Source organism: Nycticebus coucang, chromosome 14 (genome assembly GCF_027406575.1).
Source record: "Nycticebus coucang isolate mNycCou1 chromosome 14, mNycCou1.pri, whole genome shotgun sequence".
Classification (NCBI taxonomy): Eukaryota; Metazoa; Chordata; class Mammalia; order Primates; family Lorisidae; genus Nycticebus; species Nycticebus coucang.
This window is the reverse complement of record NC_069793.1, coordinates 18,744,327-18,769,141: the sequence shown is the minus strand read 5'-3', so window position 1 is coordinate 18,769,141 and position 24,815 is coordinate 18,744,327. Positions and strand designations below refer to the sequence as shown.

The following is a 24,815-nucleotide window of genomic DNA, read 5'->3' as shown; positions in this document are numbered from 1 at the left end:
TGGGGGCCTGGGCTGCTGTAGCTTAACTAGCGTTGTCACTGTCAAAATTACTTTTTGAAATTTTCTTCTTGCACCTCCTTCCCCTCCCCAGGTCTAGGCAGCTTTGTTGTAGGGCTAAATAATTCCACGACCTCCCCTTTTCATTTACTCATTTCCTGAGGTGGTTGTCTAGGTCCTATCGCCCCAGCTCAGACGTCCAGATTTGGCTCAGACAGACTTACTTCCTCCTCGCTGTCTTTGTAAATCAGCGTTGTTAGCCTCTTCACCTTCTTTGACTTTTTGATCCTGACAAGGAAGGGAGCGGGTAAGAACCTAAGTCCTTACTGGCAGTCACACTGCTCCAAAGACCTCAGCCTCCTTCCAGCTTCGGTCTGTAGAGCCTCCCAGCAATATTTAATTTCTGGATTACTACGTAATATATAAACTCTTATCTAGTCTTAGCTTTGTGGCCTATCCCTCTCATAATAATATGGGTTCATTTTGCCGCCTTCCATTTTTCTGGGTTTCTTGTTTTGTTCCTTTTGCCCACGTCCTCAACATCCTTATGGAGCTATGTATCTTTTTTTTTCCCCCCTCCAAGCTGATATGCCAACATTTCCTGGCTGTGAATCATCTGTAGAGTTCATTAAATCACTTTCCTTTCACCAGTAAATAGAGTCAGGAAGATTCAAATAACCCATATCAACTGAGGGAAAAGTAATTTGGTATAGGGCAAAGTAGATATTAGGAGATTTCTCCAAATGAATAGGTTGACCTATCATTTGTTTTCGAATTTTCAAGACTTTCACTTCAAATGACCCTCTTTGACCAAAGCTAACATTAAACCACACATTGCAGCAGCAACAACAAGAAGAACACAGTGACGTGTTAACTCCTTCTAAGTATTTCTCCATTACCATTTTACCTGAAATTTTTACCCAAATGCAAAGTGGTGGGACTAACATCACCATGGTAACTAATACTGGGATATTTTTGTGGGCATGTAGTTCTCCCTGTTGACTGAAGGCGGCAGTAGAGTCAGGTCAGGTTTACATGATCTTGGAGTCAGTCCACTGCTCTGGCCTTCATCCGTCACCACAGCCTAAAATCCAAGGACAAAAAAGTGACAAGTGGAGGCTCATTCCTCAGACCCTGCCCGCACCTCCCATTTCTGAAGAAGTCTTGGTTGGTCTCAGGTTTCAATTTAGGTTGCTTGTGAAGATGTCCTTTTAAACCTGTTGAGAAAGAACTTGTGATTCTGGAGACCATATTTTTTTCCAAATAAAAACTAGGGACATGTGGTATAATGAACACATTTGTCTCTCCGCCCCCCCCCAAAAAAAATCCAGGACAGGCGGTCCCCATACTTTCAATGTCAGGGGATTAAGAATTTATAAACAGTTTTCCATTCTGTATGCAAAGGACAGGTTCCTTTCCAGAGGCATGATTTGTGTTGTTTTTCTAGAATTGGAGAGGAAAAGGGAGGCTGGCTGTCCCTGTCTGGCTCAGGCTCACGAGACTCTGTTTTCTATGTGCATCTCCAGTCCTCCTCCGTGGTTCAGCACAGTCTGGTGCACAGAGCCATCCCTGGCTGCTGTGAGTCACTGGGAATATCAATGGGTAGAAAGGAACTTCGTGCATAGTCCCTGCGTGGGTCACCCCCTAGGGTGAGTTAAGTCTTGGCTGTCAGAAACTATTCTTGTGCCAGGAGTACTAAGCCATATTTATTTTTACCAGACCTCGCAGACTTTCTTGTTTGGAGTGAGAGATCCTGAAAAGCATGCCAGAATGGGCTGTTTGTCTCCCTTTTATTGTCCTCTGGGACATGCCCCTAGAAAAGATGTAGGGGACTGCCAATTCCAGAGGGGTCTCAGAGATGCTGGTTTCCTCAGAAACACTACCCCTTTCCTTCATCTTTCTAGGACGATCCAGGGGGCTGAATTTCTAAGATCAGAATATTGCCTTGAATTAGACCATTACTAATGGCCTTTTCAAAGGAAATACAGGGAGTATTACAGAAACAAGATAGGAATTGGCATTATTTTGATCTATGTGGGTTGGAAGAATTATAATCCAGGCATCATTCAACAACCTGCATTTATAAATGTAATCCTTTTAAAAGAGAAGAAGGCCTGAAGTGTTATACTTTAAAAGAGTGGTTCTCTACTATGAGTGATTTTTGCAATAAGGCAATACCTGGAGACCTCTTTTTTTTTCTGAAATGGGTTCTCACCATGTTGCCCAGGCTGGAGTGTAGTAGCTAGTCACAGGATAGATAATAGTGCATTACAGCCTGGAACTCCTAAACTCCAACAATCCTCCTGCTTCAGCCTCCTGAATAGCTGGGACTACCAGAACATCCCACCATGCCCACCAGTTTTGGGAAGTGGCTGCCATTGGCATCTAATGAGTAGAAGCCAAGGATACTGCTTAACATCCTATAGTGAGCAGGACATTCTCCCCACCAACACAGAATTACCCAGGCCAAAATCTTAATAGTACCAAGGTTGAGAAACTCTGCTTTTAAAGATTAAAACACCTGGGCGGCACCCGTAACTCAGTGGGTAGGGCGCTGGCCACATACACCCAGGCTGGTAGGTTTGAACCTAGCCAGGGCCAGCTAAACAACACAACAAAATAGCCGGACATTGTGTCAAGTGCCTTTAGTCCCAGCTACTTGGGAGGGTGAGGCCAGAGAATCACTTAAGCCCAAGAATTTGAGGTTGTTGTGAGCTGTGATATTACAGCACTCTACTGAGGGCAACATAGTGAGACTCTGTCTCAAAAAAAAAAAAAAAAGAGAGGCTTTGAAGGAAAAGTATAGAGTCCTGTGAAAAGAGAGACTTGATTTTGGGCAGTGGTTCTCAATCTTTCTAATGCCGCGGCCCTTTAATACAATTCCTGTGGGTCATGATTTAGGGGTTTGAGGAAGGCTTGTCAGAAGCACTGACACTTACTCTGTGTAAGAGTCATCGGGCTAAGAATGGATGGGGAGGGCCTTCCAGGCAAGAGGAACAGTATGTGCAAAGGCCATGAGCTACCCTGTTTCCCCGAAAATAAGACATCCTCTGAAAATAAGACCTACCTACAGGAAAGATAAGACGTCCCCTGAAAATAAGACCTAGCGCATCTTTGGGAGCACACCTTAAAGTAAGACACTGTCTTATTTTCAGGGAAACAGGGTAGGAAAGAAGAATCCATAGGATTTATGGGAAGTATCACTAACTTTTAGGAAATCAGTGTGCTTTATCTAGCTGCAACAGGGTACAACCAGAGACTAGAAATAGTGAAAACCTCAGGGAATAGGTTTGCATTTCTGTGCTTTATTTTATTTATTTATTTATTTATTTTTAGAGACAGAGTGTCACTTTGTCACCCTTGGTAGAGTGCTGTCACATCACAGCTCACGGCAACCTCCAGCTCTTGGGCTTAGGCAATTCTCTTGCCTCGGCCTCCCAAGTAGTTACAGGCACCTGCCACAACACCTGGCTATTTTTTGTTGCAGTTTGGCTGAGGCCAGGTTTGAACCCACCATCCTTGGCATATGGGGCCGGCACCCTACTCACTGAGCCACAGGTGCCACCCATTTGTGCTTTCTTTAATTAAAAATCCTCCATATCATTTATAGCACCAATACTTTTCACCTTCCAGCTCAGCAGTGGTACTTGAGTCAGGTTCCAATGCACATGGCTGATTCAGATCCCTGGCCTAACCTGGGGCACACCCTAAAAGGTGGGGCATTCTAGCACATTTTTATCTTCTGAAAGATTGATATTCACACAGCTGGCACATATAAACAGAGGCTTTGCAGCAAATAGCTCAGTATATATGTATGCCTATTTTAGCAGCAAAAGTAAAGTTAAATGGCGGGTAAACAAGTAGGTCAATGAATAAATACTCATTTAAAACAAATATGAATCAAGCATCTATGTAAATGGTTTTTCTGTTACCACACGTGCCCTTTGTAATTTTTGCTCTAAATAGCAGAGTGACTTCTTAAATAATGTCATTACTGGGCTTAAAACCTTCTAATAACTTTCTATTACATTACAATAAAATCCGTACTTCTTACCTGGCTTTCAAGGTCCACAATGACCTGACCTGTGCCTACTTCTTTGACTACTTTTCCCCTCCTTCATTCTGCTGTAGCTATGCTGGGTTCCTTTCAGCTCTGGAACATTCCACTTTCCTGTCCTAAACTTTTTATTTTTTTTTTGGTTATTGGCCAGGGCTGGGTTTGAACCTGCCACCTCTGGCATATGGAACCGGCACCCTACTCCTTGAGCCACAGGCACTGCCCCCTAAACTTTTATTTTTTATTTTTATTTTTTGAGACAGAGCCTCAAGCTGTTGCCCTGGGTAGAGTGCTGTGGCATCACAGCTCACAGCAATCTCCAACTCCTGGGCTCAAGCGAGTCTCATGTCTCCGCCTCCCAAGTAGCTGGGACTACAGGCGCCCCCACAACGCCCAGCTAGTTTTTGGTTGCAGCCATAATTGTTGTTTGGCAGTCCCAGGCTGTATTTGAACCTGCCAGCTCAGGTGTATGTGGCTGACGCCTTAGCTGCTTGAGCCACAGGCACTGAGCCTCCTGTCCTAAACTTTAATACATGCTGTCTCCTCTACTTCAAATGCTGTTTCTTTGCTTTTTTTTTTTGAGACAGTCTCATTCTGTCGCCCTTGGTAGAGTGCTGTAGCATTGCAGCTCACAGCAACCACCAACTCTTGGGCTTAAGCGATTCTCTTACCTCAGCCTCCCGAGTAGCTGGGACTACAGGCACCTGCCACAACGTCTGGCTATTTTTTTGTTGCAGTTTGACTGGGGCCAGGTTCCAACCTGCCACCCTCGGTATATGGGGCCAGTGCCCTACCCACTGAGCTACAGGCGCCGCCCTCAAATGCTGTTTCTATGGACCCTTCCCATGGCTGTTCTTAGCTCAATGACGTCTCAGAAAAAGCATTACCTTACTATCCAAAAGTTGCCTGTTCTCATCCACTGCCTTTATCCTATTTAATTTTCTCCATAGCACTTAATCATTCTTTGAAATAATCTTCTTGGTTGTTACATGTTTATTGTCTATCTCCCCACTGGTAGATAATAAGCTCCAATGGAGCAGGGATCTTATTTGTTTTATCCTCCTTAGAATAGTACCAGACGTGGCTCAGCACCTGTAGCTCAGCGGCTAGGGCGCCAGCCACACATACCGGTGCTGACGTGTTCGAATCTAGCCGGGCCTGCCAAACAACAATGACAACTACAACAAAAAATACCCGGGTGTTGTGGCGGGCTCTTGTAATCCCAGCTACTTGGGAGGCAGAGGCAAGAGAATTGCTTAAGCCCAAGAGTTTGAGGTTGCTGTGAGCTGTGATACCACAGCACTCTACCAAGGGCGACAAAAGGAGACTCTGTCTCCAAAAAAAAAAAAAAAGAATAGTGCCAGACATATATTGCTCAGTAAGTTTTTGTTAACTAAATGAAAACCAGGCAGTCTGCTAGGGCTGGGGAAAGATGAGTAAAATGGGGTCTCTAACTCTAAGATGTTCAAAATTTAGCAGAAAGGAAGACTTGAAAAGCAATGACAATGTGATAGAAATACGTATAAAGGGCTATGGAAACAGAAGAGACGATCCATGAATTTGGGGTGCTGGGCATTAGGGATGGAGAAATTTTACTATGGAAAGAAGGAGACCGTGGTGGTGGGAAGGCATATTCCAGATGGAAGAATGGCATAAACGAAGGAATAATACCTCAAAGACAGCTGCCACTTTCAGATAATGATCAATACTCTCATGTGGCTAGAAGAACATAGGGTGATTAGGGAAAGCAGAAAGCAGACCTCTAAATAACCAACTACTGCTAAAAACTGTTTCTGAATTAAATGCACTTTATATATTTTATACATAGTTTCTATTCTTTCAATGCACTTTTACTGAGTTCATAAAAAGTATAAGGGGGAAATGCACAATGTTTATTTTTTAAATTCATCTTTCTATTCTTTTTATACCTCTGACCCTACACAATCAGGATGATATGTTTCTAGGAAGAAGGATAGGCTAAGTATGAGTTAACATCTGGTTTTCTTTTTTTTTTAGACAGGATCTCATTCTGTTGCCCTATAGTATCAGTCTAGCTCACAGCACCCTCAAATTCCTGGGCTCAAGTGATCCCCCTACTACAACCTCCTGAGTAGCTGGGACTACAGGCACCTGCCACACCTAGTTTTTCTATTTTTAGTAGAAATGGGGTCTCACTCTTGCTTAGGCTGGTCTCAAACTCCTGTACTCAAGTAATCCACTTGCCTTGGCCTCCCAGAGTACTAGGATTATACGTGTGAGTCACTGCACCTGGCCTTCTTTTTATTTTCCTAGAGACTAAATGTTACTACGTTGCCCAGGCTGGAGTTCAGTGGCTATGCACAGGACAGTCAGCTGCTGCCTTAAATGATCTTCTCACCTCAGCTTCCCAAGTAGCTTAAACTACAAACATGTACCACTATATAGGCTCTGGTTTCCTTCAACTTACATCTGAACTTTTACTCTCCTAAGGGAAAGCTTAATAAGTTAATTTAAATATTCTTTTCCCCCCCAATAAATATTCTTGCCCCCCCAAATTAGAAAGCATCTGTAATGCATTTTTCTCTGCTTTTCCTCAAGCAACTTAGTAAAACAAGTAGAAACTCAAAACATGACAATAAGACATAGTATTATACAAGATAACTTATTTTCCTTCAATAACTTAGTCTGTTCCAAAGTATTTCTGTCCAAGATGTGTAGGTGCAACAGGATGAACTTCAGTAGTTAAAATTATGATCTCTAAAAACTCTTTTTTTTTTTTCTTTTGAGACAAGAGTCTCACTCTGTTACCCTGCGTAGAGTGCTACGATGTCATCGTAGCTCACAGCAACCTCAAACTTCTGGGCTCAAGAGATCCTCTTGCCTCAGCCTCCCAAGTAACTGACACTACAGGTACCCACCACAATACGCAGCTAATTTTTCTATTTTTTAAAGTAGAGATGGAGTCTCACACTTGCTCAGGCTAGCCTCGAATTCCTGATTCCAAGGGATCTATCCGCCTGCCTCAGCCTCCCAGAGTGCTAGGATTACAGGCATTAGTCACAGTGCCTGGCTCCTGAAACAGTTTTCTTTTTTTTTTTGAGACAGAGTCTTAAGCTGTCGCGTGGGTAGAGTGCCATGGCATCATAGCTCACAGCAACCTCAAAATCTTGGGCTTAAGCAATTCTCTTGCCTCAGCCTCCCAAGTAGCTGGGACCACAGGTGCCCACCACAACACCCAGCTATTTTTTTGTTGCAGTTGCCATCGTTGTTTAGCTGGTTTGAACCCGCCAGCTTCAGTATATATGGCCAGCTCCCTATCCACTGAGCTATGGGTCTGCCCTGAAACTCTTGAATGATTGATTTGGCACCATGAGGAGTGGAGAATGACTAAGTAGGATGATAACACTGTGTTGAACTCCATGTTCTAAAAGAACCTTTGCAGTTTCAAGTATAGTAATTTCAGTGCTGAGAACTGGATACATCAGAAGGATTTTTCTGATAAATGTCTGGGGGGAACTTAGCATAATACGCTTTGCCTGTTCATGTCTCCTCATCACTCTGAATCAGGATCTTTCCAATTCGAATCGATTGACAGCATAATAATGTTAGGACAGAGCTTAAATTTTCTCTAGGTTTATGCCTCTGATGATGCCTCTAATGGGTATGTCATGGAAAGGAAAGTTATCTTTCCATGTCCCCCTCAAAACAATAGGACCGAGGCCAGGCACAGTGGCTCACGCCTGTAATCCTAGCACTCAGGGAGGCTGAGGTGGGTGGATCGCTTGATCGCTGGATCAAGGCCAGCAAGAGCGAGAGCTGGATCCTGTCTCTAAAAATAGCCAGGCATGCAGCAGGCGTCTGCATGTTCCAGCTACCTGGGAGGAGGTTGCTGGGAGCTATGACGCCATGGCACTCTACCAAGGGTAACAAAAGTGAGACTCTGTCTCAAAAACAAACAAACAAACAAAAAAAAAAACCCCCAAAACAATAGGACAGGCTGAGCACTGTGGCTCATACTTGTAATCCTAGCACTTTGGGAGGCCGAGGTGGGAGGATTTGAGGTCAGGATTTGAGGTCAGGAGTTAAGACCACACTAAGCAATTTAGCAAATTAGCAAAACCACCCCTCCCCCATCTACAAACACACACACACACATACACACACAAAATTAGCTGGGCATGGTGGCACACACTGTGGTCCCAGCTACTTGGGAGGCTGGGCTGAGGCAGGAGTATTGCTTGAGCTGAGAAGTTAGAGGCTGCAGTAAGCTGAGCAAGACCCTGTCTTAAAAAAAAAAGAAAAAGAAAACACAATAAGATCATAACATTAGATTCTAGTCTCCCTTAATGACTATAGGGACCTATTATCCATGGGCTTATCTAAACCTGTTTTGAAGCTGTGTGGATATTTACCCTTTTTGATAAATTCTTTAAGGTTACTATAGGCAATAGTTGTTTTTTTAAATTTGTCAGACATTTACCAATTTCAAGCATAAATCATTCATTCTGACTTTCAGGGTTGTAGTCGAAAGATTATAACATCAACTAAAACATGTTCCCTGGTCACGAAAAGTGCACAGTCCAAGAGGAGAGACATTCAGGTAAACAAATAAATATAGAATATAATAACAGTAAAATACAGGGTGGCTACTGACTCCTTGGGAGCTTAGATAAGGTCTCATGGAGGTGGAGACAGTTAGCTTATGTCTCAGAGGTTGTATAGTTTACTAAGCAGAAAATATGGGAAAGGTTCATTCTAGGCAGGAGCTTATGCCGAAGTAAAGGATGTGAAAGAGCTCAATATTTGGGGGCAGGGCGGTGCCTGTAGCTCAAAGGAGTGGGGCGCCGGCCCCATATACCGGAGGTATCAGGTTCAGACCCAGCCCTGGCCAAAAACTGCAAAAAAAATAAAATAAATAAAATAAAAAAATAAATATTTGGGGGCATACTGAATAGGACAATTGGCTGGAATATTACGCAGGGAGAGAAGAGGAGGTGGCAAAATGGCTGGGAAAGGAGGTTTGGACCAATTACAAAGGGATTAATATATCTGCATGTTATGGAGCTTTGCTTCATCCTAGTAATGGTGACTGAGCAATACTTTTTTTTTTTTTTTATTTTGAGACAGAGCCTCAAGCTATGGCCCTGGGTAGAGAGCCATGGCATCACAGCTCACAGCAATCTCAACCTCCTGGGCTCAAGCGATTTTCTTGCCTCAGCCTCCCAAGTAGCTGGGATTACAGGCACCCACCACAACACCTGGCTATTTTTTGATTGTAGTTGTCATTGTTGTTTAGCAGGCCTGGGCCAGGCTCCAACCTGCTAACCTCGGTGTATGTGGCCGGCGCCCTACGCACTGAGCTATGGGCGCTGAGCCTCAAGGCAACTCTTATTCTTCCAATTTGGGGCAGAGAAAAATAAAAAGGGTTGGACACCTGGTAGAGGATGGCTTGAGGGAGAAAAAAAAATAGACACAGATTCTAGCTTTTTATCCTTAAGATTCTAAAATGTGGGAGCTCTAAATTCATATCCTAAGTTTAATGATTGTATTAATAGTATATTCCCTTGCATCCTTCTGACCTAATTTGCTTGTCTACATGAAGCATTGCCTCGAAGCTTTTTCTTGATTTGGTTGATTTTTTGGGGGGGGCATTTTTATTTTTATTTTTTTATTTAGACAGAGTCTCATTTTGTCACCCTCAGTGGAGTGTTGTGGCGTCATGGCTCACAGCTACCTCAAGTCTTGAGCTTAAGCAATTCTCTTGCGTGAGCCTCACTAATAGCTGGGACTACAGGCATCCGCCACAATGCCTGCCCTTTTTTTTTTTTGTCGTTGTTGTTGTTATTGTTTTAGCAGGCTCAGTCAGGCTCAAACCCACCAGCCCTGGTGCAAGCTCAGCCCTAACCGCTGAGCTATGGGCACCCAGTCTTTCTGGGCATTTTTGTGGCTCAGTGAGTAGGGCGCCGGCCCCATATACCGAGGGTGGCGGGTTCAAAGCCAGCCCCTGCCAAACTGCAACAAAAAAATAGCCGGGTGTTGTGGCAGGCGCCTATAGTCCCAGCTGCTCCGGAGGCTGAGGCAAGAGAATCACGTAAGCCCAAGAGCTGGAGGTTGCTGTGAGCCGTGTGACGCCACAGCACTCTACCAAGGGCAGTAAAGTGAGACTCTGTCTCTACAAAAAAAAAAAAAGAAAAAGATTGGGTTGTCTGTCACACACAGCATGTAGGTGTGAGAAGTAAATATGTGTGTCTGCCCTCTCAGAATAATTTTTTAAGAAGACATAACTGCTATTAGAAATGCACGCTCCGGGTGGCGCCTGTGGCTCAAAGGAGTAGAGCGCCAGCCCCATATGCTGGAGGTGGCAGGTTCAAACCCAGCCCTGGCCAAAAGAAACTGCAAAAAAAAAAAAAAAGAAAGAAAAAAAGAAATGCACACTCCAGGCCAGGCAAGGTGGCTTATACCTGTAATCCCAGCACTTGGGAGGCCAAGGCAGATGGATTGCCTGAGTTCAAAGGTTCAAGACCAGCCTGAGCCAAAGCAAGATCTTGTCTCTAAAAATAGCTGGGTGTTGTGGTGGGCACTTGTTGTCCCAGCCACTTAGGAGGCTGAGGCAAGAGAATCACTTAAGTCCAAGAGTTTGAGATTGCTATAAGCTATGATGCCACAACACTCTATCAAGGGTAACAAAGTGAGACTGTCTCAAAAAAAAGGAAAAGACAAGAAATGCATATTCTGGGACAGAGAAAGGCACAACTAATTTTTGTGGACTATCAAGAATAATCAGACAGGCGTGGTGTCTCATACCTGTATTCTTAGCACTCTCAGAGGAAGAAATGGGAGGATCACTTGAGCTCAGGAGTTGGAGGTTGTAGTGAGCTATGATAATGCCACTGCATCACCCAGGGTGACAGAGTGAGACTCTGCCTCAAAAAAAAAAAAAAAGAAGAAGAAGAATGAGAAAATCTCCCTCAAACTATATAAAAGTGTAATTCCCAACTCTTTTTGCATCATTTGAAAATATAAAATAGCAAAAAAGTCCAAGTCTGTAATTACCTTTGAGCTCCAGTTCAAGTCATGTCTATCCTCTTAACCACTTTCTTATAATGCATTAGTTATTCTTAACCGGTAAAGAGTTTGTGAACATTTCTTTCTCTTTGCAAATTCTCCCAAAGCTGTGTGGTCTGTTGATTTGTAGCAGTCCAAAATGACTTTTTCTATAAATAGCATTTTTAATTGAAACATTAATCCCAGACAGTGGCATCACACTTAGTTTCTGCTTTGCTCTTGTGAAAGATAAGCCTTTTGGGCGGCGCCTGTGGCTCAGTGAGTAGGGCGTCGTCGGCCCCATATGCCGAGGGTGGCAGGTTCAAACCCAGCCCCGGCCAAACTGCAACAAAAAAATAGCCGGTTAATAAAAAAAAAAAAAAAAAATAGCCGGGCGTTGTGGCAGGCGCCTGTAGTCCCAGCTGCTCGGGAGGCTGAGGCAAGAGAATCGCGGAAGCCCAAGAGTTAGAGGTTGCTGTGAGCCGTGTGACGCCACGGCACTCTACCTGAGGGCGGTACAGTGAGACTCTGTCTCTACAAAAAAAAAAAAAAAAAAGAAAGATAAGCCTTTTAAGAAGAGCCTAATAGCTCAGCATGAATTTCATGACCTGCATTTCTTAGTAGCTACTTTGCCCTTAGCATCTTTTCTGCTAGATAAGTTGATAAAAGCTTGTCCTAGTTTCTTGAAAATGTTTGCTAGCAATAATTCAGGCTGCATTTATTCTTTACTTATTCCTTCCTTGAGATTTAAAACTATTTAATACATTTGTGTTTGCTTAGGATTTTCTTCCCTATCAATCTTTTAATAGGTCTTCTGCAGAGCCAGAGATGTCTCTTAATTTTTTCTCTATACAATCAGAAAATATTATCTGATAAATTTTTGTCTCAACATATTCTTTCTTTTTAACATTTTTTTTAAAGTTTGTTTTTTGTTTGGTTTTTTGAGACGGAGTCTCAATCTATCACCCTGGGTATTTCTAATTTTAGTGGAGATGGGGTCTTGCTCTTGCTCAGGCTGGTCTCAAACTACTGAACTCAAGCAATCCAACTGCCTTGGCCTCCCAAAGTGCTAGTACTTGTGGCTCACATCTGTGAGCCTGGTCTATATAGTCTTTCTTTTCTTTTTTTTTTTTGTAGAGACAGAGTTTCACTTTATGGCCCTCGGTAGAGTGCCATGGCATCACACAGCTCACAGCAACCTCCAACTCCTGGGCTTAAGTGATTCTCTTGCCTCAGCCTCCCAAGTAGCTGGGACTACAGGCACCCGCCACAACGCCCAGCTATTTTTTTGTTGCTGTTTGGCCGGGGTCGAGTTTGAACTCGCCACCCTCAGTATATGGGGCCGGCGCCTTACCGACTGAGCCACAGGTGCGGCCCTATATAGTCTCTCTTATGTGAGGTCTGCTTTTGTTCCAAGTTTGATGCTTGCATTACTCATGCTATAATATTGCCTTTAACATCTCATGCTCTGTTTTGATCAATTTCATATCACTTGCCTCTTTTCAGGAGTACTCTTCTGAGTTATTGACTTACTTGGATCATTATTTGTTTTGGTAATTTTTTAGAAATACATTATGACAGTTTAAGAACCTGAAAACTGCATTTAGACTGAAGGCTGATATTTTTTCTTTCCTTAGCATTTTTAACAGGGTTACAAGAATAGCCTTGATTTTAACAAGAATGCATATTTCCCTTCTTCTTAAGACTGATATAGTGTGTTTCACCGAAAATTTTTCTCCTCAACCAGTATCTGCCAAATCTATTATCACATAATGTATGACAGAAGAGAAATCTAAAAGTAGTGGCTGCTGCTTTTTTTTTTTTTGTAGAGACAGAGTCTCACTATACTGCCCTCGGGTAGAGTGCCGTGGTGTCACACGGCTCACAGAAACCTCTAACTCTTGGGCTTACGGGTTTCTCTTGCCTCAGCCTCCCAAGCAGCTGGGACTACAGGTGCCTGCCACAACGCCCGGCTATTTTTTGTTGCAGTTTGGCCGGGGCTGGGTTTGAACCTGCCACCCTCGGCATATGGGGCTGGCGCCCTACTCACTGAGCCACAGGTGCCGCCCAGCTTTTTTTTTTTTTTTTTTTTTTTGAGACAGAGTCTCAAGCTGTCATCCTGGGTAGAGTGCCGTGGCGTCATAGATTACAGCAACCTCCAAGTCAAGCAATCCCCTTGCCTGGTGACTTTTTTTTGTTTGTTTTTTTGAGACTTAGTTTTACTTTGTCGCCAGACCTATAGTGGCTGCTTCTTAAGAAAAACAAACACATTGCCGGGCTGGGTGGCTCATGCAGTAATTCTAGAACTCTGGGAAGCATGGGTGGGTAGATTGCCTGAGTTCACAGGTTTGAGACCAGCCTGAGCAAGAGCAAGACCCCATCTTTATTTTTATTTTATTTTTTGAGACAGTCTTACTATGTCGCCCTGGGTAGAGTGCTGTGGCATCACAGCTCACAGCAACCTCAAACTCTTGAGCTCAAGTGATTCTTTTGCCTCAGACACCCAAGCATCTGGGACCACAGGCATCTGCCACAATGCCCCAGCTATTTTTTGCAGCTGTCATTGTTGGTTAACTGGCCTGGGCCAGGTTCGAACTTGCCAACTTCAGTGTATGTGGCTGGCACCGTAACCACTATGCTACCGGCACCCAGCCAAGACCCCATCTTTAAAAATAGCTGGGTGTTGTGGTGGGTGCCTGTAGTCCCAGCTACTTGGGAGGCTGAGGCAAGAGAATCACTTAAGCCCAAGAGGGGCAGCGCCTGTGGCTCAGTGAGTAGAGCACCGGCCCCATAAACCAAGGGTGGCAGGATTGAACCCAGCCATATTTCTTTTCAGGCTATAGTTAATGCCTATTATGGAAAATTCAAGAATATAGAAAAGTATAAAGAAGAAAAATACAAATAGTCAGAAATTCTGTCAGCAGTAAGGCCACCTGTTATTTCTGTGAAACTGCAAATTTTCTTGAAGTCTTAGTCTAGCAACCTCCTATCCTTTTCTAAGTCCTCCTCAATAGAATGTTCAGGACATTCAAAGAGTGACTTTAAATACAAGGGTCCTTAAGATTTTTATGGAGCGGTAGGAAAAACCTACAAATTGCTCCAGAGATGACATCTTGTTCTTATTTAGCTTTTTTTGAGTCATTAACAGTCGGGCGCCACTGGTGCTGAAACTTATCATTATTATAACCACAAATGGGTTAATGCCCAAACAAAGCTATATTCTTGGGGATGGTTCCCAGATCCACCACACAGACCCCAGCAACAGCACCCTCCAAGACCCAGGGTAGTGCTTCAGAAATAAGAGGATGTCAAATGCTCAGCCTGGACTCAAAATTATTTTTTTCTTTTATCTGGGAGCTTCCAGTTGCTAGCAGGGAAGAGTTAGAGGAAAAATAAATAAATAAAAGCCAAGCCAAACAAACCTTAAAAAAAGAGGCTGTGTGGTTTAGTGGTCAGACCACTATCTTGGATGTTGGGATAGCTGAGATCCAGTTCCAGCGCTCCCTCTCATTGGATGAATGATGCTAGAGAAGCAAATGACTTATGCCTCAATTCCCCTATTTAGAAAAGGGAGAAGTGCTTTAGAAAGTTTTTATGAGGACAAAAGAAATTATCTGCAAATAGCTTCAGATTGCTTGGTAATCAAGTAAAATTATCCTTGATAATTACTATCCTATTACTTTATTAACAATATAGAAATAGATCACAGGTATGGAAAGTATGAAACTTCTATACCCTCAAGCTGTATGGGGTGGGGGTAGCAAGGAAGAGGGCAAACATTTTAAAATCAAATTTGCAGGATTTCACAGCAAATACCAAATTACTAAATTCATTACCTCAAGATAGTAAACCCTGCTTCTTCTTTGGCTCTGTCGCTTTATCCTTACCACATCCAAGTTCAGAGTGACTCACAGGAGCCTAGAATTGAGACACATATACAATTTTAAGGGAAAGGGAGAATTAGGAGGTTTGAGGCTCCTTTCTGAAGGAGACTAAGAATAGGGCACTCAGAACACAAAGAGAAAAACCTCCTCTTTCCTTTTCCTCCCGGTGTAGGTGGTCTACTGGTTTCCCAGGCATTCCTTTGAAAGCTTGATTTTTGTTTTCTTTTTCACAAAACATCACCTTTTTGTAGGGGAAGGGCACTAACTAAAAATATGCAAGTCTGCAGAGGGGCTTCTTCTGCTAGGTTTGAACTGTGACAAGTGCCACAGACCTCTGGCCTGTTGTTGGGTATCAGTGGGAAAGGTGCAAAAAGAGATAGATTTGGAAACTTGAAAACCAATGAATATTCTCTCTTAAAGGAGAAGAGAGCAATTGAGGAAGTGGGAGTGGGGAATATAATAGGTGCCCTAGTTTCTGCTTCCCCTCAAGAAAAAGTGTAGGAAAAGGGAAAGACACTTGGGAAGACTACGAAATAGTAAGGGATGGGAATAGAAAACTAAAGATAAAGAGGAATTTGACAGGAAATGGTAATTATCTCACAAAAAACTTAATAAGCACCTTTTGTGTGTCCAGCCCTGTCGTAGGCAGAAAAGACACCTCCCTGACGTCTAGAAGCAGCCAAAGTATACATATGTGAAAGCACTTTATAGTAATTTAAGATAGTAAATATTAAAGAGATAAAAATAGGTAATCAGATACTAAGTGTTTATGGGGGGGATAAAAGTGCACAAAGCAGGAGTAGTCATGAAATTCAGAAACTAAAGACGGTTGACAGTAATTTTTGGCACCAATAAATACGACCGCTTCAAAAGAGTGCTTTTTCCTCTAAAACCAAATCCTCAAAATGAAGAGTCCAAAAAAATCCTCCACTGCCGCAAAGCGCCGGCTCCCGGAACTTGTGTGGCCTGCTTGGTTTTGCTACTCGGAGGTTGTTTGTGTGACAACCCCTCCGCCTCCTGCCTCCCCACCCGCGGCGTGGGTACCATGGCAACGGAGAGGGCCTGCGTCTCGGGTTCCGGAAGCCGGAGAGAGCTGGTGCTTTGAAGCTACCTGGGTCAAAGGATGCTGAGTCCCGAGCGTCTAGCCCTACCGGACTACGAGTATCTGGGTAGGAGCTTTCTTCAACTTTGGGGAAGGAAGGACGTGAAGACAAATTAGGCCTTGGGCCTGGAGGAGACGGCCGTGGGGGGCGGGGGCTGAGTGGGATCGGGTCGGGGTGAAATGGGGAGGGGCCGAAAGGCGGGGGTTCCAGGGCCTGAGCCTGAAAGGCCAAGCAAGATGGAAAAAGCATCTGAGGAATAAAGGATGGTCTGAAGTGTACAGAGTGGAACTCAGGCAGTGTGTTCAAAGTGTGTCAGGTTGGACTTGAGAATTTGGGGCCCTGTTGGGGAATTATTTATATGCTGGTTGTAGAGTAAGTAATCTCTTGGAACCTGAAGTGCCAAATCAGTTATTCCATGAATAATCATTTTACCTTTATAGTGGCAGTTAACATATTGAGCTTTTTCTTTTCATTATGCACTGTGTGCTAAGGATTTTATATACATTACTTTTTATATGAATTTTTTTTTTTTTTTTGTAGAGACAGTCTCACTTTGTCACCCTCGGTAGAGTGTTGTGACATCACAGCTCACAGCAACCTCCAACTCCTGAGTTTAGGCGATTCTCTTGCCTCAGTATATGAACTTCTTGACAGCCCTAGAAGGAAATGCTGTGTTTTCAGTTTTTGCAGATGGAGAAATTGAGACTGTAGAGATAATTTGCGTAAATAAGTCCACAGAACTAGAAAATGGTAGCACTAGGATCAGAACCATATTTGCCCGTTCCAAAACTTGAGCTCTTCTGGTCTTAGCTCTTCAGCTAAAACTGTATCTGTTGTACTTTACTGAATACTGGATTTGATACATTTACTGGATGAAAAGAGGCACACAGAGATATATACACACACATATACATTTTAAATAAGCCATAGACTTTACTTGTTTTAGAAGAGTTTTAACCAGCCTGAGCAAGAGCAAGACCCCATCTCTTAGAAATAGCCAGGCATTGTGGTGGGTGCAGCTGAGGCAAGAGGATTGCTTGAGCCCAAGAGTTTGAGGTTCCGGTGATCTATGACAGCACTTTCCAGAGGGTGACAAAGTGAGACTAAATAAAATAATAAAATAGTTTTTTTTTTTTTTTTTGTAGAGACAGAGTCTCACTTTACCGCCCTCGGTAGAGTGCCATGACGTCACAGGACTCACAGCAACCTCCAGCTCTTGGGCTTTCACGATTCTCCTACCTCAGCCTCCTGAGCAGCTGGGACTACAGGTGCCTCTCACAACGCCGGGCTATTTTTTGTTTGCAGTTCAGCTGGAGCTGGGTTTGAACCCGCCACCCTCAGTATATGGGGCCGGCGCCCTACTCACTGAGCCACAGGCGCCATCCAATAAAATAGTTTTAAGTTTATAGAAAATTGAGCAGAGAGCTCTCTTCCCCGTTCAGTTTCCCCTATTATTAATATCTTGCATTAGTGTGGAACATTGGTTACAATTGATAAACCAATATGAATACATTATTAACTAAGCCCATAGTTTACATTAGGGTTAATTCTTTGTGTTGTATGGGTTTTTGACAAATGTTTAATGTTGTATGTTCATTATTACACTATTACACAGAATGGTTGCACTGCCCTAAAAATCTTTCTATGTTCCACCTGTTCATCCTTCTCCCTCCCCAGGAACCCTTGATAACTCCTGATCTTTTTTTTTTTTTGCAGTTTTTGGCTGGGGTTGGGTTTGAACCTGCCACCTCTGGCATATGCGGCCCGTGCCCTACTCCTTTAAGCCACCTGGTAACTCCTGATCTTAACTGTCTTTAAAGTTTTGTCTTTTCCAGGCATATCATATAATTGGAGCCATACTTTGTGTTGCCTTTCCAGATGAGCTTCTTTCACTTAGCAATAGGCATTTAAGTTTCCTCTATGTTTTTTTTGTGGCTTGATAGCGTGTTTATTGTTACTGTTGATTAATGGACCACTGTATGGATAGACTATACATATTTTTTTAATCAAAAACAATTTGGTTTAAATTTTTGAATTGGTAATATGAAAAGTTGATTAAAAATTTTTTTTAAATATCCCATTCCAGCAGCTATAGCTAAAAATTTTTATTTTTTTATTTTTTTAAAATATTGCCGGGCATGGTGGCTTATGCCTGTAATCCCAGCACTTGGGAGGCTGAGGTGGGTGGATTGCCCGAGCTCACCAGTTGGAGACTAGCCTGAGCATGAGTGAGACCCCGTCTCTAAAAAATAGACGGGCATTATGGCAGGCACCTGTAGTCCCAGCTACTTGGGAGGCTGAGGCAAGAGAATCACTTGAGCCCAAGAGTTTGAGATTGCTGGGAGTTGTAATGCCATGCTACTCTACCAAGGGTGACAAAATGAGACTCTATCTTAAAAATAAATAAGTAAATAAATTTTCTTAAAATATGAAGTAGTTAATAGTAAAATATCTCTTCTACCCTTTTCTCCCCATCTGTCCAGTTTCCATCCATCCTTAGCACCCCCCCACAAGTAACTATTACTCCTGGTTTTCTGTGTATCTTTCCAGAGTTTATTTTGTTACATACATAAAGGAACATACAGAGCACACTTTTTCATTTAATTATATTGCAAAGTAATTTCTGTATCAGTAGAGCGCTTCCTCATTCCTTTTAAAATTTATTTTTAGCTGGGTATAGTGGCTCAGACCTGTAATCTTAGCACTCCAGGCTAGTGGATTGCTTGAGCTCTGGAGTTCAAGACCAACCTAAGGAAAGTGAGACCCCGTCTTTAAAAAATAGCTAGGTGTTACGGCAGATGCCTGTAATTTCAGCTACTTTGGAGGCTGAGGCAAGAGGATCGCTTGAGCCCAAAATTTTGAGGTTACTATGAGCTATGATGGCACAGCACCCTATCCAGGGCAATAGAGTGAGAACTTCTCTCCAAAAAAATAAAAATAATAATAATAAAATTTATTTTTAACTGTGCTCTGTTTACATAATTTATGTAATTGATTCTGTGTTGCTAGACAATGAGTTGTTAGCCTTTGGCTATTACTAAAAATGTTGGCAACAAATAACCTTCCTTTGCAAGTGTATCTGCAAGGAGAAATTCCACAAAGTAGTAATGCTGGATCAGGGGCATATGCATTTGAAATATTGGTAAACATTGCCTAATTGCTCTTCATAGGGGCTGTACCATTTTACCCTGCCACCAGCAAAGTAAGAGAATGCCTGTCTCTCCACATTCTTGCCAACAAAATAGATCAAACTTTTGGATTTGTCAATCTGTTCAATGACAAATAGTATCAAGGTAGATTTAAAGTACACTTCCTTTATGAAGTTGAATATCTTTTCATTAAGTTTAAGGGCTATTTGGTCTTTGAAAGGTATATGTACACACATACATAAACATATGTACATATTTATGTGCATAGAGAGAGTGAGTTAAAGACAGTGACTACATCCATTAATCATCTAAAAGGGGTCACTTACATCACAGATAATTTTGTATCTAATGAGTAACAATATCAGTGTCTAGCAGCGCCTATATTTTTGCTAAAGATTTTATGTATGTGTATTTTATATCATTTACTCAGTACTCAGTGAATCTTTGAAATATTTGAAAAGCCTAGTTCATTGTTTAGTTCCTTGGGTGTTTGCTGTTTGAATTGCATGTTTCAAAGGCTTGGCATATTTGATATACTGGTGCTTTAGTGTATAGAATTTGGTGGTCCATCCAAAAGTGGCTTTCTCAAGGATACTAATTCAGGGCTGGGTGCGGTGGCTCACACCTATAATCCCAGCACTTGGGAGGTCAAGGCAGGTGGATTGCCTGAGTTCACAGGTTCAAGATCAGCCTGAGCCAGATTGAGACCCCTCCCTCATCTCCAAAAATAGCTGGACATTGTGGTGGACACCTGTAGTTACAGCTACTTGGGAGGCTGAGGCAAGAGAATCACTTGAGCCCAAGAGTTTGAGGTTGTGGTGAGCTGAGATGCCATGGCACTCTACCAAGGGTGACAAAGTGAGACTCTGTCTCAAATAAATAAATAAATAAAGCCTCAGTGCCTGTAGCTCAGTTGTTAGGGCGCCAGCCACATACCTTGGGGCTGGTGGGTTCAAACCCAGCCTGAGCCTGCTAAACAGCAATGACAACTATAACAAAAAAATAGCCGGGCATTGTGGCAGGAGCCCGTAGTCCCAGCTACTTGGAAGGCTAAGGCAAGAGAATCGCTTAAGCCCAAGAGTTTGAGATTGCTATGAGCTGTGACTTCACAGCACTCTACTGAGAGCGACATAGTGAGACTCTGTGTCAAAAAAAAAAAAAAAAGAATACTAATTCAGTGGCAAAGATGACAATAAATCTACAAACAGAATCAAAGTCTTAGGTTGGTTGAAAAAGCTTCAGTGTTAGGTCTGGAGCAGTGGCTTTTGCCTGTAATCATAGCACTCTGGGAGGCCAAGGCAGGTGGATCCCTTGAGCTCAGAAGTTTGAGACTGGCAAGAGCAAGACCCTGCCTCTAAAAATAGCTGGACTCTGTGGCAGATGCCTATAATATTAGCTACTTGGGAGGCTGAGGCAAAAGGATTGCTTGAGCCCAAGACTTTGAGCTATGATGCTATGGGGAGGGCCACAAAGTGAGATTCTGTCTGAAAAGAAAAAGCTTCAGTGTTCATGAAGTCCAACCACCCCACATACTTGAATTCTAGATAAATGCTCCTTTAGGCTCTGTTGCATATTTGTCTTAACTATCTATCCTAACCACTATCTGGAAATTCATAGTTCCCTTAGCATAGTCATACTATTCACTGGTTTCCTCATGATTCATCAAACCATATAAACTCTGCTGAAATGTATGTTTTTAGTTGAGAACCACCCCTGTCTATTATTATAGTTTGATCTCTCTTAGAGGCATGCTGTTTTGAAACATTCGTTCTCAACTTAATGACCACTTACATCCTTTTCCTAGAGATTAGAATTGATAAAATATTTCCTGATTTAAATTTTTTAATACCTGTGGATTTTAAAATTTTTTTATATTTTCTTTTTTTACACATTTAATGTCATTTGCATGTGTAGGCCTAGAGAAAAGAAAATTGCAGAAATAGGAAAGCTCTAGCAGGGGTCCTCAAACTACAGCCAGTGGGTCATATGCGGCAGTGTGATTGTATTTGTTCCCGTTTTATATGTTTACTTCAAAATAAGATATGTGCAGTGTGCATTGGAATTTGTTCATAGTTTTTTTTTTTAAAACTATAGTACGGCCCTCAGATGGTCTGAGGGACAGTGAACTGGCCCCCTGTTAAAAAAGTTTGAGGACCTCTGCTTCTAGGCATTCAGTGAAGCAAAAAAGCTAAAGCTGAATACCCTTAGTAAGTATATGTGGAGACCTGTTTTTAGGATTATGATATAAATTGCAGGGATACCATATTCCAGTGAATAACTGTAGATACACTTTTCTATGTGCTAGCCAGGGATTGTATTTGCCTTTTTGACTGTTAGTGAAGAAAACAATCTTTCATCATGTTGGGTAAACTAATCCTTTCTCCACTGACTTTGTGGGTTAGAACCTATCATCATGGCCTGGCTTAAGAACTTAAGATCATCATTAAAGTATAGCTCAATGATATTCATGTCTGCAGTCATCAGAATGTAGTGATAAAAAGTATGTTAATGCTGGGGCCTGAAGAAAGAGTGTACGGTTTGGTAAGAAGATGAAATAAATATAGAACTCTTTGTGTAAAGACACATGAAAGATATCCAGGTTTGTGAAACCTACTTATTGGAGGCTTCTGCCAGAGGCTGAGGTGTGTCACTGTATGATTGGGTGTGGAGAACTCTCTAAAGCCAAAGGGCAGCCTCTTCTGGTCCCAGGTTTGCCAAACACACCACCTACGTGCTGACCTGAGTATAAGTATGAGGGTGTGAGGTTTATTTTTTACTCCACCTTCTTTGGCAAGGTACTTGGTTTCACTCATGCTACAGGTTGCCTCTTTTATTTCCATGGAACCTGCTTATTTTCACTAAGGTTGGTAGTAAGTTGGCATAATAAATAACTCTAGGAAATCAGAGATGGTTTTTCTCTTTGGGGGCTATGCATTTAGAGGAATCACTACAAATTGAATAATTTTTCTTTAAGTTACAGTTTTTGAAGTTTTTCTATATGCTTGGCACTGTGCTTTATCTTATGTCATCTTCACAACTAGCATATGAAGTAGGTACTATTATTAGTTCCATTTCATAGTTATTAATATCATCTCACATTTACAAATAAGGAAACTGAGACTTAGGAAGGCTAATTGATTTGGACAAGATCACACACAAGATCTTTGGACAAGATCAAGGCAAGATGGATAGTAAAGTAGGGAATCAAACCTGGGTTTGTCAGATTCCACAGCCTGTTTTTTTTTCTCTCCACTAAAAAGAAAAACAAACGCACAAAAATAACTATTGGCTAAAAGGGCAGTGATCTTTGCTTCCCTGTTAAGGATGGAGCTCTTAAACAATTCATTAGGTGCAAATAAATTTCTTAGGCACAGGAATTATATTTTACTCATTTTTGTATACCCTCATATACTTAATTCATACATGTATGTTAAATGGAATATGAATACTCTAACCTTAGGGTACCCCAAATGTGAGGTAGCTAACTTGTTAAGAACTTACTTCAAAACCACAATGAGATATCATTTAACTCCAGTGAGAATGGCCTTTATCAAAAAGGCCCAAAATAGGCTTGGCGCCTATGGCTCGGTGGCTAGAGGGCCAGCCATATACACTGCAGCTGGCGGGTTTGAATCCAGCCCAGGCCTGCCCAACAACAATGACAACTACAACCAACAACTAAGTACTAGGTACTATTTTAAATACTTTACATATGTTAATTCATATGAAGATAGTTTCAATTGTTATCTCCATTTCACAGAAGAGGAAACTACACATGAAGATACCCAATAACTAGTTAATGGTAAAACCAGAATTCGAATCCTGAAGTCTGATTCAAGTCCATATTGGCTTTAAGCACTACCATATAAATACTTTGAACAACTCTAAAAATGGGGCTCTAACTATTGCATAGTTCAGGTGAATCCAAAGACTTCATTTAACATTTCTACCATGAGGGGGCATCCTAGGAATCATGATGGGTCAGGGAATGGTAAAATTCCCAGTTCCTTCTTGCTACTGGCCTCTTCTATAGGACGCAGGCAGTGAGGAAGATAACTCTAAACTATTTGGGAGAGTTTTGTTGATAGTAATCTGTGTACTTTGGGTGGCTGTGTGACCTTGAGGAAGTTACTTAATCTTTCTGTGCCTTAATTTCCACATTTGCAAAATGTAGATAATAATAGTACTTACCTCATACATGTAAACATTTAGAACATTACTTGGCTGCAACCTCGTGTCTACATTGTGAAAAGAGGGTATACAAAAAGATCATTGTGAAAAGAGGGTATACAAAGAAAGTATTTATTGAGTAATAATAATAGCTGTTATTATTGTTACTATACTTTTATAAAACTTTGTAAAACACCCATGGCAACCATGGAAGTGTCTCAGATCTCCATCATGGGGAGGGCAATATGATTGATTCCCTACTTCAGCTCTGAATCCAACACCCTATTCACATTGAGATCATACTTCACAATGGGCTGCTCCTAGTCAATGACTAGGCAGAACAGACCCACTTCTAGGAGACATGTGACTCCTCTGGTGGGTGACTTCAGCTTGAAGACTCCCCCTGCACTGCTGTCAGAGTCCCTTCCTCCCTTCCCTCCCCCTTTACTAGGGTCAAACCCGTCTTGTGGTCTGTCAGCTCTCCCAGACTCCTCTGGTTCCCTCTCTTCCCATTTTATGTCATGGGTGTTTCACCCCAGTACATCTCTTGCATGTCTGGTCCTATTTTGGTGTTTGCTTCTCACAGTACCCGGGCTAAAACAGCATCCAACAGTCTCTGACATAGTCCCTTCCAGCCATCAAATTAATAAAGTTTCTTTAAGCTTTGGCAAAGGTTCCGACGTAGGACTCTTTCTATATGGAAGACTCTTCGGCATTGTTAATGATAGCTACTTGTCTGACTGACAGGCACAACTTTTTGTTTTTTTGATGACTGCTGATACATATATGCAAACATCTTTGTTTTAATATAATTAGTGAACTTTCCAAATCCATTCCTATACTGGGAAACATTGCTGTTTGCAATAAATTAGCAGAAATCCTCTTAGGACCTTGGAAGTGTTTGGGTTGTTGCAGAAAGGAAAGGAAATAAAATATTATAGATGTTATACTGACTTCCTAAATCTTTGGAAACTAGGTTTATAATATATAAATCCAGTCACTTTAAAATAATTATGAACATGTTCACAAAATCACCTCTATATTTTCTTCTTTCCTTTCTTTTCTTTCTTCCTTCCTTCATGAGTACCTTCTCTGGTATATAGCAGGGCATGAATATTTAATGTACCTCACCATAGATGGGAGATGGGACATAGTCATATATTACCATAACACAAAGTGACAGTGTAATAAGTGCCATTATAGAATGTGTGAACTGTATGATTCTAGAGCCAGCAGCTGTTTTGGCCCTTTCCCAGTTTGGTCCTTAGTTTCTCAGTCATTGCTGGGACAGAAGTTCCCTTTATAGCTTAGTTCTATTGTTGGGTTTTTGATGTCGGTGTTGTTTTTGAGACAGTCTCACTTGGTAGAGTGCCATGGTGTCTTAGCTCACAGCAACATCAAACTCTTGGGTTCAAGTGATCCTTTTGCCTCA

General features: G+C 42.1%; 1 protein-coding gene across 3 annotated transcripts in view; it reads left to right on the top strand.

The window, feature by feature from the left end:
• The first annotated feature begins 15,975 nt into the window (after window positions 1–15,975).
• The window catches only part of CSTPP1 (centriolar satellite-associated tubulin polyglutamylase complex regulator 1), a 226,131-nt gene continuing 217,291 nt past the window's right edge, over window positions 15,976–24,815 (top strand). For 2 of the 3 annotated variants that reach the window (XR_008374140.1, XM_053560372.1), the window contains exon 1: window positions 15,995–16,130. Coding sequence is in view for 2 of the 3 variants with exons in the window: in XM_053560372.1 (XP_053416347.1) it covers window positions 16,085–16,130 (46 nt within the window). In the remaining variant the exon portion in view is untranslated. Of the gene's footprint in view, window positions 16,131–24,815 lie in introns of all 3 variants that reach the window. The other variant, XM_053560370.1, reaches the window with a different exon arrangement.